This window comes from Panthera pardus, unplaced genomic scaffold, assembly GCF_024362965.1.
Source record: "Panthera pardus isolate Hobbes unplaced genomic scaffold, ASM2436296v1 HiC_scaffold_10, whole genome shotgun sequence".
Lineage (NCBI taxonomy): Eukaryota > Metazoa > Chordata > Mammalia > Carnivora > Felidae > Panthera > Panthera pardus.
Genome location: NW_026526655.1, coordinates 81,954,818 through 81,971,119, shown reverse-complemented (window position 1 = coordinate 81,971,119; position 16,302 = coordinate 81,954,818). Strand labels below are relative to the sequence as shown.

At 37.2% G+C, this 16,302-nt stretch overlaps 1 protein-coding gene across 6 annotated transcripts in view; it reads left to right on the top strand.

The window, feature by feature from the left end:
- Positions 1–16,302, top strand: part of MBD5 (methyl-CpG binding domain protein 5) — a 445,631-nt gene that overhangs the window by 409,765 nt on the left and 19,564 nt on the right. For 5 of the 6 annotated variants that reach the window (XM_053908981.1, XM_053908982.1, XM_053908975.1 and 2 more), the window contains 3 exons: positions 2,934–3,959; positions 5,589–5,800; positions 9,549–10,757. In XM_053908981.1, the coding sequence (XP_053764956.1) occupies positions 2,934–3,959; positions 5,589–5,800; positions 9,549–10,757 (2,447 nt within the window). The remainder of the gene's footprint in view (positions 1–2,933; positions 3,960–5,588; positions 5,801–9,548; positions 10,758–16,302) is intronic. The other variant, XM_053908987.1, reaches the window with a different exon arrangement.

The window sequence follows — 16,302 nt, the reverse complement described above, 5'->3', positions numbered from 1 at the left end:
CTTTTCCTATACAATGAGTTCCTGCAGGAAAGGGCAGGGAGCTGTTTTTGTGGTTGTTTTATATCACCATTTCTATCCCTTTATTTAACAGAGCCTTCCTGCTCATTGTTGAAAGTTAGAGAAAATAAAAAATAGGGCTTGATCCACATATTACCCTTAAGAAGCTTGGGATGTCCACAACCTTCTTGTTTGTAATATTTTCTTTATTGTCATTCCTCAAGAGCAACCATACTTTCTTTATTGTCATTCCTCAAGAATACTTATATGAAGAACTTTTAGAATAATGTCCCCAAATGGCTCCTAAATGTAGATGTTTCTCTCTTAAAAAACAAGACAAAAATATTAATAATGGTAAACTCTAAGGAAACCCTACATCTATAATGCCTTGCTAGAGTATTTTGAAAATGTGCTCTGGTTGTGGTTAAAAGAACAGTGATCTGTACATTTAAATATGTCATTATTGGTTAGCAGACGGGAAAAAATGGCCACAGATAGCAATTACCAGTAAATAAGAGTTGTTATTGGCTTGTTTAAAAAGATGGTTTCAAAATGCAAATAAAGCACATTTTTTGCCACTTACAGAAATAGGAAGCTTTACGAAGCAATGAAATGCTTAAGGTGTTGACTGTTTTGTTACAAAGCTGAATTAACATTTAAAGGATTGTATACCATATGCCTCCTTCAGCATTTGATATGTTCTTACTCTACTCATTGTGCACATAGTCATTGTCTTGTGATAAAGGTTTATAAATATTTGTATATTTTTAAACAGATTTTTTATAAATCTCATTCTTTAAATGAAACACTGAAAACTTAAAAAAAAGACAGACATGACAGCTGGGAAAAATTGCAAAGTCATGCAATATAGAGATATTCTATAAGGTGTGTTGGATATACTGATTTATACTTACTACTATTACTACATCACCACTACTAACCGCAGCTACTAATGTAAATAATAATGCTGACAATGATAACTCCGTTTATTTGTGTAGACTTTTAGACATTACAAGCCTGTCACTGACCTGTTTTTGATTCTCACAACAATCATGCCAGTTTTTCCTAAGGAAAATTCAAAGGTAGCAAAGTATCATATGCAGGAAGATGTTCATCCCTGTGTTATATACGATGATAAAAGTATAAATACCAAACTTTATCACAATAGGTCAACAAATATGAACAATCCATAGACTACAAGGTTAAAAATATTCATGCAAACGTCCATATACCAAAAAGGAAAAATTCTTGTGTTATTCCATTAGAAGAAAACAAGAAGCATATAAAATTTGTAGTACTATTACAACTATGGAAACATTTCTGCATATATGTATTTATACAAGGTCTCAATGGTAACATGGTCAAATATAAAGTTTTTGATGGCATAGCACAGCAGTAAAGTGTTTGGATTATTTTAGATTTTCAGTAACACTAGTGTTGTTCATTATATCATATACATGTTACATAAGCCTGTAACAATAGTTGATGAATGCATATATTACATAATGCTTCTCTTTAGGGAAAGACCTTTTATGAAAACAATGATTGTAGGTTCCTTTTCAACAGAATGTGATTCTCACCCCATCCCTTGTGCAGCTGGATCACCAGGGGTGATTTCAAAGGATACTACTGCTCAAGCTGTACCCTAAGAGACGAGCTTTCAACTAGCCTGGGATAAGGCCCAGGCATTGTTTTTGTTTATTTGTTTGTTTGAAGTTCTCCAGATAATTCTATTGTGCAGCTTGGATTGAGAACAACTAAAACGATTATAATAAGCAACTGAAATTTTATATTTTTAAATATTAAGTTCCTTGAATTTTCGTCTGAAGCGTAAGACTTTCAAGATTAAGAATGCTATTTGGGTGATGGCATTTGGTCTGATTTAAGGAATCCTAAGTACAGAGTATCTTTATGCTATCAGTGACAAAAAAAATTAAATGATAAAACATAGTGTTGGTGAGAAATGAACACTGCCATACCCTGTTTATGAAAATGTAAGTTGAATGTGCATTGATCAACTTCACTGTAGGGCAGTGTGACAATATGTACTCAAAGCTTTAAAAATATGTAAACCCTTTGTCCCTGGAATTCCACTTTTAAGAATTTATCCTTAGAAAATAACTGAGCATATTGGCAAAGATGAGTTAATAAGAATGTTTACCATAGTGTTGCTTACAACAGTAAAAGATTGTAAACAATCAGATATCCATGACTGTAGATTGATTAAATTTTGGTATATTCATACATGATAGTAGTAAAATGGCTCTAAAGTTAACACGACTTAACATGGAAAGATAGTCAAAACCTATCGATAAAAGAAAAAGGTTACAAAACAGCATGATTCCATTTTTGTTAAAATATGTAATATGTGTATATATGTCTGCATATGTATATACATACAGATGGGAAAAGCCTGCAGAACTGCACATTAAAATATTAATAGTTATCTCCATAGGTATTCTTTATTTTGTTTTATACTCTCATGTATATTCTAGGGGTTTTTTTTTTTCACTAAAAGGAAGGTAGTGTTATAAATAAAGACCAAAAACATTTTCTTAAATGAAAATATATTTTGAAAAATAAAGCCTTGTTACCTTTGTCTACCAGCTACAGCACAGATTGCCCTATCTTCATCACCTTGTCCACTTTGTGAAAAGCAAGCTATTTGACAGAATAGTTAGCTATTTCTTAATATTTTTTAATATTTCTAAACTTCTTCAATATACCTATTTTCAAAGTAGATGAGGAAGTATAGAGTTAAATTTAAGTGTTATTAAACAGTGCCAAATCATCTCTGATTACAATTAATCTGATTTAAATTCCCAAAGGTGGTGTGTAACAAATTAATTGAAATATACCTTAATGTATTTTTATGGGGTTGTCTTCTTTAACGTCCATAATTAGTAAGTGTTTTTTCTTCTTCTTCTTCATTTTAGGCGGTTCAGGACCATCATCCTCCATAGCCATAGCTGGCACCAGCCACCCTGCCATCACAAAGACAACATCTGTTCTTCAAGACGGCGTCATAGTTACCACCGCAGCTGGAAACCCACTGCAGAGTCAGCTGCCTATTGGGAGTGATTTTCCTTATGTTGGCCAAGAGCACGCACTTCATTTTCCATCCAACAGCACTTCAAACAACCATCTTCCACACCCCTTGAACCCCAGCCTCCTCAGTTCTCTACCTATCTCTTTGCCAGTGAATCAACAGCATCTCCTAAACCAGAATCTATTAAATATCCTCCAGCCTTCAGCAGGAGAAGGCAAGTCTGAGATCAACCTCCACCCTTTAGGTTTTCTCAACCCGAATGTAAACGCTGCTTTAGCTTTTCTCTCCGGTGACATGGATGGGCAGGTATTGCAGCCTGTTCACTTTCAGCTCTTAGCAGCCCTGCTTCAGAACCAAGCCCAAGCAGCTGCCATGCTTCCCCTGCCATCTTTCAATCTGACCATCTCAGATCTTTTGCAACAGCAAAATACCCCTTTACCCTCATTAACACAGATGACAGCCCCACCAGACCATTTGCCAAGCAATCAGTCAGAGAACAGCCGAGCTGAGACCCTTTTAACCAGCCCCCTGGGGAACCCTTTACCGAGCTTTGCAGGCAGTGACACTACTTTTAACCCCCTGTTCCTCCCAGCTGTCACTGGGGCCTCAGGATTAATGGCCTTGAATCCCCAGCTGTTGGGAGGTGTCCTGAACTCAGCATCGGCCAACACCGCTAATCATCCAGAGGTTTCCATAGCAACTTCCTCCCAGGCAACCACTACCACAACCACTACATCATCAGCAGTGGCAGCACTGACTGTCTCAACACTTGGTGGGACAGCAGTGGTGTCAATGGCAGAAACATTGCTGAATATATCTAATAATGCTGGGAATACACCTGGTCCAGCTAAACTCAACAGTAACTCTGTGGTGCCACAGCTACTTAACCCTCTACTGGGGACAGGTCTGCTTGGTAAGTTAAATTTTTTCACAAATTTTTACAAAAGAAACGTTTTTCTAATTCTATTTTCTCCTTTTTAAAAACTCCATTTTGTCACACTATTTTTAAAAATGTTTTTGTTATGTCACAGCTTGCTTAAGGAACTAAATATAATAACACCCACACACACCCATAGTTATACAAACATGAAAATGACTTTTTCCTCTTCCCCTATTCTAGCAGTACTGAATAACATTTTAATCTGCTTTCTCTGATCTTCTAATTCTGATGCCACTTAAACTTAACCTACCTATCATTCTCTTAAGCCAAGTAGAGTCTTATTTTCCAAACAATAAAGCACAGGCCCATCATAAAAATAACTCTTATTTGAATTTTAGTTGGTGTGGCATCACAGGGTTAGTATGAGCGGCTGCACTGTGGATGGAAACTGTTTGAGGAAGTGTTTCTTCCAGGTGACCCCTACATAAACAAAAGTAAATGCTTATCCAGCAAAATAAGAAACAAGGCATAAAAACATCCAAAGATAAATTTTGCTCAAGTTCAAGGAAACAGACAGTCTCAATAGCTGCTGTTAGATTTCCTCAGCCAGTATAATTCCTTAGAACTTTATGGCTTAAAAACAAAATCCTTCACGTATATTATTCTATCGCAAAAAAGTTAGAAAATAATGCAAGTATATCCAACTGACTGATGCAGATAGCTGTAATATTAAGTGCAGAGATCTATCTAGAAAGTCTGGAAAGAGGCACATACACATAACACTGTCAAAAGGGCATCTGCAGTACCTAAAAATTAATAATAATGTTTCCAGATTTTATGGACACCTTTAGAATATAGTTTACTAATTTTATAGTTTAATAGTTGCTATAGTTTATTAGTTCTATTTGGTGTCAAAATCAATAGTTAAATAACCTAAAATACATCACAGGTTTACATATTTCAAGTTACAAGACAATTTCAATGGCATTGTCTTCAAGATAATTTCAATGTAATTTTAAAACAAGTTAATTTTGAATTATGAATATGAACTTAGTTGTTGACTAATCCCATCTGATTTAATAATATTCATTTTTAATGATTATGGCAATGAATTCTTTTGTATTATTAGCTTTCTTTACAGTTTTAATTTTAGGTGACCAACCTTTTATTTAAAAACAATATACATATTCCTTGGCCAAATCTGATTTTATTTGGTGGTATTTATTGATGACTGTGGCATGAGAACTAAATTTTGTTAACAAGGCCTGATCAGATCATCTCATTTTAATAATTTGCTCAGATACTTATGATTACTAAAACATTTTACGATTAATTTCCACCTTTAGTTTTAGGTGCTCTAACAAAAATAATATCAAGGAGTTTATAACACTGAAGCTCAATCTATAATGATTGGCTAATGGATAGAGCAAAAACTAGTGTCTCCAGGACATAAAGTAAAAAAACTAATTACGAAAGATAAAATTAATTAATAATAATACTCTCTGTTTACCACTTAGTAAGACATTGATGAGAAAAAGAGAAAAGAATGACCATGCCAAGTGCAGTTTTCAGTTTTTGTTTCAGGAATCCTCAGGTGCATAGATAGGCATAGGATCTCTGAAGAGTCACACTGACTTACATTTTATGTTTTTCAAACTATAGGTGACATGTCCTCAATAAACAATACATTGAATAACCATCAACTGACTCATCTGCAGTCGCTGTTAAACAACAATCAGATGTTTCCTCCAAATCAGCAGCCGCAGCAGCAACTTCTCCAGGGGTACCAGAACCTGCAAGCATTTCAAGGACAGCCCACAATTCCTTGCCCGGCTAACAGTAACCCTATGGCTTGTCTGTTTCAGAACTTTCAGGTACTCTCCTTCCCTGGGTTATTCAAATAGTAAACAATGTCTAGGTCTGTTAAAATACTTAACTGGGGGGAAGAGACAGAAAAAGGAGGTCATGTGCCCTCTCACATCCACTTACTATTATTTCCCAAGAATGACTATTGTTAAACATTCCAGTCTTTTGTGTGAAGGTTATTTTATTTTGACTGAGGCCTCTCAGTGGTCCTTTTGGAGTGGACAGTAAAAACTGATCATATGATCCTCTTAAACCCTTTGGTGGTTTCCACTGCTCTCCTGACTGAAATCTACATCTTTAACATGCCAACTTGGCCTGACTCTCCAGTCCTGCCCTCACCACTCTCCCTGGCTTCAGCCACATAGCCTTCCTTTACCTTTACAAGCTGAATACATTTCTGATAGATTAAGGATCTAGATGGTAAGAATGACACTTAATAAATATAAAAAGAAAATACAGATTTTTTTTTAATAATCTTGAGGCAGAGAAGTTTCTTTCAGTAAGTTACAAAATCAGGAGGTCAAAAAGAAAAGAAGTAATAAGGTTGAACACATAAAACTTTAAAATCTCCATATGATCAAGGGCATTTTAAACAAAGTTAAAGACAAGTGGCACCTGGCAGAAAATACTTGCATAATAATGGCAAGTAATCCACATTCATTACACAAAAAGAGCTCCTACGAATCAGGAAGAAAAAAGATAATTGATAATAGAAATAGATAATAGAAAAATGAGCAATAGATATGAACAGAAAATGAAAAATAAATTATTAATGAACATATGAAAAGAGTAATCAGAGTTATACAAATTACAACACTCATGTGTCAATCAGATTGATTGATATTCCTTGCTGACTTTTAGAGATATTGTTGGTCTGATTGTATGCTGATACAGATTGTATGCTGATACAAATCCAGGTAACTTGACAGTTTATCAGGGTTTTTGTTTTAAGTTTCTTTTATTTATTTTGAGAGAGAGCCAACAGGGGAAGGGCAGAGAGAAAGGGAGAGAGAATCCCAACCAAGCAGGCTCAGTGCTGTCAGCACAGAGCCCAACCTGGGGCTTGAACCCACAAACCGTGAGATCATGACCTGAGCTGAAACCAAGAGTCAGTCAGTTAACCAACTGAGCTACCCAGGTGCCCCTATCAGGTTTTTAAATATACCTATCCTTGGGTATGCCTGGGTGGTTACCATCCCATATCCTTGGGATGCCCGGGTGGTTCAGTCAGTTAAGCGTTCAACTTTGGCTCAGGTCATGATCTTGTGGTTTGTGAGTGTGAGTCCTGCATTGAGCTCCCTGCTATCAGCACGGAGCCCACTTCAGATCCTCTGTCTCCCTCTTTCTCTCTCCCACTCCCACCCCCATGCCCGTGCATGGTCTCTCTGTCTCAAAAATAAGCATTTTTCAAAAATAATGTAAAAAATAAATATACATACCCTATGACCCAGAAGTTCAACTTCTTTGTATCTATTTTAGAGAAATCTTCAAATGTGAACAAAAGGGCACATGCCAGAATGTTCATTACAATGTGATTTGTGGTGGCAAAAATTAGAAGCCACTTAAGTGTCTATCAGTAGGGAAATAATTAAATATATTATGGTATATCCATCTTTCTAGTACTTTAAAAGGTTTAGGTAGATTTATATAACTGATTTGAAAAGATCCACAAGATTGCAAGACTTCAATACTGTAGTATTATAGAACAATACTAAAGTACAAAACCATTTATGTGAAAGAAGGAAGGAAAGAAAGAAAATCAGCTATACACCTGAACACCTTAATGTATTAAAAATAAGTATCTGCAAGGATGCTCTCCAGCACTGATTACTTCTGAGAAAGGAAATGGGATCAGAGTGGGATGGGAAAGTCAGATTTGGGTGGGGAGTAGTGATAAAGAAAATTTTGTCTATTTTGACAATGAGAAAATGTTCATGTACATCTTGTGGAATAAAATAAATTTAGAAGGGAAGAGAAAGTGCTCAGCCATGTCACTGAGAATCTGAAACAAGCAGATAAAGCCTGAAGAGAATCCACTAGATTTAGGACATCACCAGTGATGGTGGAATTCAGTTTTGGTGGGGTGATGGGAGCACAAGACAGATTGCAGTGGGTGGAGGGATGAAAAGGTTAGGATTAAAGAGTATGGATTACTCTTTCAAAAACGTGACTAGGAAGAACATAAGAGAAACAGACGTAGGTTGAATGCAAACTTTTAGAATATGGAAGCTATGCACATGGTTGTATGCTAAAGGAAAAAGAAAAATAAAAATGAAAAGTAGAAAAGATTGAACATAAGGAAGACAAGGGATAACAGATGAGGTAAGATCCCTGAGGAGTGCCGTGCCTTGGGATCCAGAGCATAAATGAAGGATTTACCTTCAGAGAGCAGAAGAGGGCTCCCTTACGCTGGGAAGCAGGGTAGGATTGGGGGCATAGATAGTTGCAGAGAAGTGTGTCCTGCCAGGGGGCAGAGAGTAGCAGAATATAAGAACTATGAGAATTCTTAGCCTTATGAACTCCATTTTCTCTGTTAAGTAAGGCTATCAGCTAAGAATAGTGCTAGAGATGGTAAGCAGCCAGCTTCAAGAAGTGGATGAAGATTTGAATGGCTGTGAAGGAGAATGGTACCTAACTAGAGGGTCACTGGATTGATGAGAACAATAAACCCCTAGCTGCAGTTGAACGCCCTGAATTCCTAGACAGATACTCAGCAACCTCACTGTGGATACAGATAAGCAGGCAGTGAAAATGATCCCAGATTGAGATTTTATCTGGTAGGTGTAGACAGGGGAAGAATAACAAGAGAGTGGTTGATAAGCTGATGGATCCCAGGTTCTGGTTAATGGAAAAGGATGTGAAGACAAGAAGGGAGAGATCACTGAGGGGAAAAATTGATGTGTCAAGGGTCTGAAGCAGCAATTCTTAAGTGGGGTTGGTGAAATTAGAATAACCTTGGGGACTTTTTCAAACTGCATCATCCTTCCTGTCCTGAACATGTATATTCTTACCTAGTGGGCATTCCCTCCCTTCATTTCTTCCCAATTAACAGTCACATCTATAGAGAGACATTGACACTGTTGACAGCAGAGGGGTGTCCCCCAGCCAGTAGCCAGGTAAGACTGAAGAATAGGTGTCACTGTTCTATCCGAAACCTTCAAAAATAGTGTCATATCAGAAACATTTTGTTGTTATGAAAAGAGTATGATATATATATATATATATATATATATATATATATATATATATATGGAGAGAGAGAGAGAGAGACAGAGAGAGAGGGAGGGAGCTTCGTTGTATTTCAGTAGAAATATAAGTGAGTGAGAAATCCTTTTCAAAATTTGGTTCCCTTTGTAATTCGAGCAGTGCTGGTGATGGACTTGTTTCTCTCTTTGAATTCCAAGTTGCAAAACCTGTAATGACAGGTAAATAGGTGGAGTCATCACCTGAAAACAGTTTGTATCCAACCACCTCACCTGTAACTTTGCTAAAGAATGTTTGGTAATGATGATTTCTTCTAAAAAAAAAAATCTGTGAAATGATTTCAACCAAAGAAACGGGACCCAAATATGATCAGGACACAAGCTTTTGTAAACAGAGTGACTTTTTATTTCATGTTTGAGCCTTGCTCTTCCTTTATATTTCTTTCCTTGTTATGTTTGTTTGCATTTTGGCAAATCTTAAAAATACGGTCTTTCTCTTTGAGGTCTTTAAAGACTTTTCTCTCTCTCATTGCTTCCTGTCTGTTTCTTCAAGGTGAGAATGCAGGAAGATGCAGCTCTCCTAAACAAAAGAATAAGCACTCAGCCGGGGCTCACAGCTCTTCCTGAGAATCCAAACACCCCACTTCCACCTTTCCAAGATCCATCTTGTGAGTTGCAGCCAAGGATTGACTCATCTCTTGGTCAGCAGGTGAAGGACGGCCTCATCGTGGGCGGCCCAGGCGATGCTTCTGTGGATGCCATTTACAAAGCAGTGGTTGATGCAGCCAGCAAAGGAGTGCAGGCTGTCATCACCACTGCAGTCAACAGTACAACTCAGATCAGCCCCATTCCAGCTCTGAGTGCCATGAGTGCCTTCACTGCCTCGATTGGTGACCCATTAAGTCTCCCCAGTGCTGTCAGTGCAGTCATTCATGGACGAAACATGGGCAGTGTCGATCATGATGGTAGGCTGAGGAATGCAAGAGGGGCTCGGCTGCCCAGGAATCTGGACCATGGGAAGAACTCAAATGAAGGAGATGGGTTTGAATATTTCAAGTCAGCAAGTTGCCACACATCCAAAAAACAGTGGGATGGGGAGCAAAGCCCTGGAGGAGAGCGAAACAGGTGGAAGTGTGAGGAATTCTTAGATCATCCAGGCCATGTCCACAGTAGTCCTTGTCACGAAAGGTCCAACAATGTCTCCACACTGCCATTTCTGCCTGGGGAACAGCACCCGGTACTGTTACCACCAAGAAACTGTCAAGGGGATAAAATTCTGGAGGAAAATTTCAGGTATAATAACTACAAAAGAACTATGATGAGTTTTAAGGAGAGACTAGAGAACACTGTGGAAAGATGTGCACACATTAATGGGAACAGACCTCGACAGAGTCGGGGCTTTGGAGAGCTGCTGGGCACCACAAGGCAAGACCTAGTCCTAGAGGAGCAATCTCCAAGCTCCTCAAATAGTTTGGAAAATTCTCTAGTCAAAGACTACATCCATTACAATGGAGACTTTAATGCCAAAAGCATTAATGGGTGTGTGCCTAGCCCTTCAGACGCTAAGAGCATTAGTAGTGAAGATGACCTAAGGAATCCAGATTCCCCTTCTTCAAATGAGTTGATACATTATAGGCCAAGGACGTTCAATGTTGGCGACTTGGTCTGGGGCCAAATCAAAGGACTCACTTCTTGGCCTGGAAAATTAGTAAGAGAAGACGACGTTCACAATTCATGTCAACAAAGCCCCGAGGAAGGGAAGGTATACCAATCTTTATCCATTGTCAAATACTAACCTTTGCTCAGATGTCAATTGTTATTTTATGTTATCATCACTTTGGATTCTTTGGATTTGAAATTAGGATTCTTCATGACTCATTGAGGTCTCACAAACTTCTGGAGAATAAAATGAAGAGGGGATGGTTATAGTCACCAAAATGTCCTATCAAGGGGTGAGTTGTGAAGCATTCGTAGATTCCACAAGGGCCTGTAACCTAGAAACCAGATTTCCAGAGTTTTGTTAATTCTGCCTTCCTTCCCTGCATTTATCTAACTCTTCATTCCATACCCAGAGGATGAAGGCAAGTAGCAATGACTGGGAAAAAAATCTGGTGACCTTTGGAGTCCACGGGTGTGGCAGAGGTAGGGCAACAGGAAGTGCCAGGGGACAGCGTCTCCTCCATGTGCTCGCATGTGACACAGACTGCTGAGGAGAGGGCCAAACCAGGGTGCAATTGCAGCCATTTCTGGAAGCCACAGGTAACGTCTGTGTTCAGAATGGTGTCTCCTTTCAGGAAAAGTTCTGGGCCTTTATAACATATGGAAATGTTTAACCCCACAGTCTGGTTCTACTTAACACAATCTGATCATATAAATTAAATGAAAACTTCTCCATGAAACTACCATTCAATTTAGAAGAAATTAGTAGGGGTCTTCTGGGTTTTACCCCCTCTCACAATGGTAGAATTGGCTCACGAGGCAAGAAATATGCAGAATGTTCAAAGCAGATAGAAAAATTTATATCTGACCAGGAGGAGATAATTATGCACATTCCCCACATGTAATGAAGAAACGTAATTTTTCATCTCCTTAGGAAATAAAAATTACTTTTACAAATATATATTATTCTCTTAAACAGTATATTATATAAAGCTATTTTCAACTCTGCTCAAACTTCCACTGGCACTTAGGTTTAATGGCAGGAAACCAAAAACATTTTTGCCAGCACAATAAAAAGATTGTCTTTCTCCAAATGACCAGGAGGTCCTTAAACCCGTTGCTTATAATGCCTAATATATACTTGTCAGGATATGCTCTGGGCATAATGTTTCTACGTTTGATAAGAAAATGAATTCCATACTCTTGTTCACAAAACATTTTATTCTCTAATCTCTCTGAGACCAGACAAAACATTCTTTAGGTTGATAAACCTAAATATTTTTGACAGTTTATTCAAAAAGTAATTAGAAACAGCAAAACTGGGCTTTTATAATATAAATGGACTGCTACAAATTTAAAATGTAGACGCTGAACTGTTTTACAATCTCTGTGCAATGAAACCACGTCTTTTTAGGTGCCATTTTACAAAAAGCTTAGCTAAAAAAAAGATTATGGCCTCCCTTTCCTGGAAACATTCTTCCTGTCCTAAATGCCTTGTCTAAATATCTCTTCATGTCCTCAGGAGAATAAAGGCATGTACTTTTAACACATTTCACATTAAACAATGGTCCTAATCTTCTGGTTAGTGTGTGTTTGCAAACTCCTGGGACTGAGTTGCTCACTAATGTTTGGGGAGATACACTTTTTAAAAAATCATTATCTAAGAGTCCAAGAAACATTTATTTTGCTGCATTTGAATAAGCACCTGGTTTTCACTCACTATGTTTATTGTAAGTGTTTAAAATATCCAGATTCTTCTTCCTTATTATAGGCAATAGATGAATTGCTAACAGGGAGCATAACATTTCTGTCAATTCAAATGTCCTTCCCCACTGCCTGACATTGTAAGCTGGCATTCTGACAACCTTAGTATGAAAAGCTTGATATCATGATACGCTAAAAATATTTTTAGTGATTCACAAAAAATAATGTAAAGCATATATTTAGAGGTGCAAAATTGAAAACATATAATAAAATATTAATGATAACACATGAAATATTTATCTATCATTAAAAAGTAAGGTATAACAGCCTTAGAAGCTCTAGGGCACATAACATTTTTAAAAATCTCTGGTCTTTTCAGGACCTACCTCACTTTTGCACATTAAAAAAAAAACAAAACAAAGTGCTGTTTCACAAACACTGTTTTTTCTTCTATAGTTCACAAAACAAAGGAAGGGCTTCCTCATAGCTTATTTAATGATGCCCCCGAAAGCCAATGTTCTCAATGTATAAGACCAGGAAAGGCGAAATTTCAAACACAAGTCTGTCTGACTTCAAGCCAAATGGCCTTTCCTTGATGTCTTGATGATTCTGGTTTATCAAGAAAAAATTAAACTATATTCAATATCTGTGTAAGACAAAGCATGATTCTATTTGAAAAGATTTCCAGTAAAACATTTTTAAAATGTGTACTCTTAGTCCGGTGAACAAACCAGTCATGATGTAAATTTTATTTACATAGAACCCCTTAGTCCTCAGCAATGCTGGACAAATAAAGTCTTGTACATTAATAATCAGATTTCTGCTTTTAAAAAGATAAGCAATGCATTAGGTTTCCTTCTATATACTGTAGCAAAGGCTGACATTTTAATAAAGTCAAGAGAGAAAGATAGAGACTGACTCCATAAACAATTTGTTTATTATAGGAAAATCTAATTGATTCCACCTTGCTAATGTGGAATGTTAGGACCACATCCCCTAGTGTTTATCTTTGTAGTATCTCAGAAGAAAAGGTTAGGTAACCAATTTTCTTACACGTTATCATTTTAAACCTTCTTAGCTCCTCAGTTTTTCATACTATTTCCATGTCCACCAAAGTAAATTAATCCAAGATTCTGTCAGATCCCTCCAGATAAAGTGTATGTTAACTCAAGTGTTAGAATAGATTTATTATCTTATCTCTCCCCACCCCCACATCCCACAAACCTATCATTTATTTTCTATTGCAGTCTTTGTTCTCAGCAAACCACTTCAAATTCTTTTCAGAAGCAAGCAAAGTAAAAAGAAAAAAAAAATTATGGTAATTAATTAAGCTGGGCACCAATCTTGTTTTCAGGTTGTGTGGGTCCTCTCTGGAACAACAGATCAATGCTGTGACTGGAGCACTGATGTCTGCCTAGGGCTGAGATGTCCATGTTGTCCTTAAGTTGATACCTTAGCCAACTGTCATAGTAAACGACCTACCTGGTCAGTTTATGGTCTTAGAAAGGCATTTTTAATCTTTGGTGGGATATTAAATGTAACAATTACTAATAATGCATTAGAACTGTTCAGCAGTTTTTGAGATTGCTTCCTAAGAGGTTTTATTTCAAAACATCAAGTACTCTATAAACATAGTCTACAGAGAACTAGAGAGAAAGCAGAGTGTGGCAGAAAGAGGTATAGGCTTTGGGCATTCTCACATGAGCTTAATCCCAGGGTCGTCAGTTTCCTAAATGATGCTGGGTAGCTGTATTAATCACCCAAGCTGCAATCTCCTCACCCCCCAAGTGGGAATATCAGTTCCTACTCAAACTAATGTCTTAAGAATTAAATGAGATACCATAAGTAGATTATCCAACACTCAAATGAGGCTCAGTAAAAATTAGCCTCCTTGCCCATTTTTTTTTTCATCTCTTTGTTTGTGTTTTTTTTATTTTTGTTTTTGTTTTGTTGTTGTTGTTGTTGTTTCATGTTAAACAACCTTATTAATTTGGATTTCACCACCGTGGAATTGTGGTAATTTGACTTTAGTTATTGTTTACCTATGCATTATCCATGAATAAAAGATTTACTAACCAGGTTGAGGGTGAGAGGATTATAATATATATGTTTAATGGATGAAATAGTTTATAACCATTTGTTAATCAAGTTCAGCACATCGCATACAAATTGGCGTATTGGATTACAAGTTGTTATTAGCTGTTCATTTCAAGCATGAGTTCTACTTGGAAGCATTTTAAAGCTTGAAAGTCCCTCCCAACAGTGTTGCTAAAAACTACCAACTCAGACTTTCTTCCTTTACCTTCCTACCCCACCCCCACATATACAACAATTTTAATTAGTAGAGATTTTTAACAGTCCATGGAAAGTTGGACCGAATCGCCCCTGCAGAATACTGCCCCAATACTGAAGCTATGTGACAACACTGGAGAATATCCTGTGCCTGGTATTACACCACTCAGAAAGTAGCATTCATCTCCTTACCCTCTGCTACATTCTTTCCTTCAGTTACCAGTTTGTAATGAAGTATGGCCTGAAAGATATTTATACTTTTTCTAAATAAATGATGCAAGTTTCTCTCTGAACCATAAATCCTTTACAGTTTAAGGTTCAGTGGCCAAGAATAAGCCCTCAGTGCTGGGCTCCAGTACATCATCATAGCCGGAGAGGCGCACTGCCAGGTCTTGGCACAGTATTAGGGAATTCTTGGAAAGGGAAGTGGCTTCGGCTGGCATTACACCTCTCCACCTCCACCATGATGTACAGGCATTTTGAGTCTATGAAACGGGGGTGGGGGAAATGGGTGTCTTTATATACTTGTTTCAGTCATTATTTAAAAATGGGAAAAGTGCTCCTGTTTTCTAAACTATATTTTGAAATTATCATCTGCCATCTCTGATCTTACATTAACTAGCCTACAAGTATTGTCTGTCAAAGTAATAATCAAATAATAAAATTCCTTTTTTAGTACATAAATTTTACTCTTCTTGAACATTTCCCATTGGTCTTCATGTCATTGCTCTTACATTCAATGTGTAGTCTGCCTTTAGCCAAATTTAGGATAGGATTTATTTCTAGATTGGCACCATAATGTTTCTTTTCAATGGAACATTGGTTGTTGGTGGACAGGTAGAGACACCTCCTGATTACCCAGAAAAGTTCTACATTTCAGTGCCACACTACATGACCAAATAAAGGCATGTTTTTAATAGCAGTGGGCAGGGTTCTGTCTTTAGAATTACACTTTGCCTTTTTTCACATGATTATATTTGGCAGGTAGAGATAAAAATAATTCTCTGAATAGTCATTCAAATGACACAAAACTCATCATTTATTATTAAAACTCATAACTAAACTTATTTGAGGAAATACACTTTCTGTATGTCAGGTGGCTATCACACACACACACACACACACACACACACACACACACATACACACACACACATATTTTGACAGTGTGAAACATAAAGACAGCTTACCGTCGCATTTTGGGAATGTATAGCTTAAGTTTGAGTTTTCTTGCGATGTTTAAACATTTTACTTTGAAGAACCAGCTTCCTGTGCTTGATGATCAGAATTAGCTATTTGTATTCTTTAGTACTATTATTCTCGTTGAAAGTGTTCTTTGTGTATTACCTTTGCCTTATATATTTTCTTAACTACACTTGGAAATGAGTCCTTGTCTCTGCACCCAGTCACCAACCACAGTATTTGGGCTGCGTTGTGGCTGGTGGGGTGGCAGGACCATCAACACTCTGTAGCAACAGAATCTCCTTGAAAAGGGAGGAAAATAGTTTTGGGAAAGTTCTGTGCAAGATAAAATCCAGGCTAACTAAGTCAGTGCCTGGTCAAAATTTGGAGGATAATAAAAATGAAGAAATAGAGAAGACCAAAAATGTGAATATTAGCAAAAAGACTAAGCAAAGTAAAAGCCCGGGTGA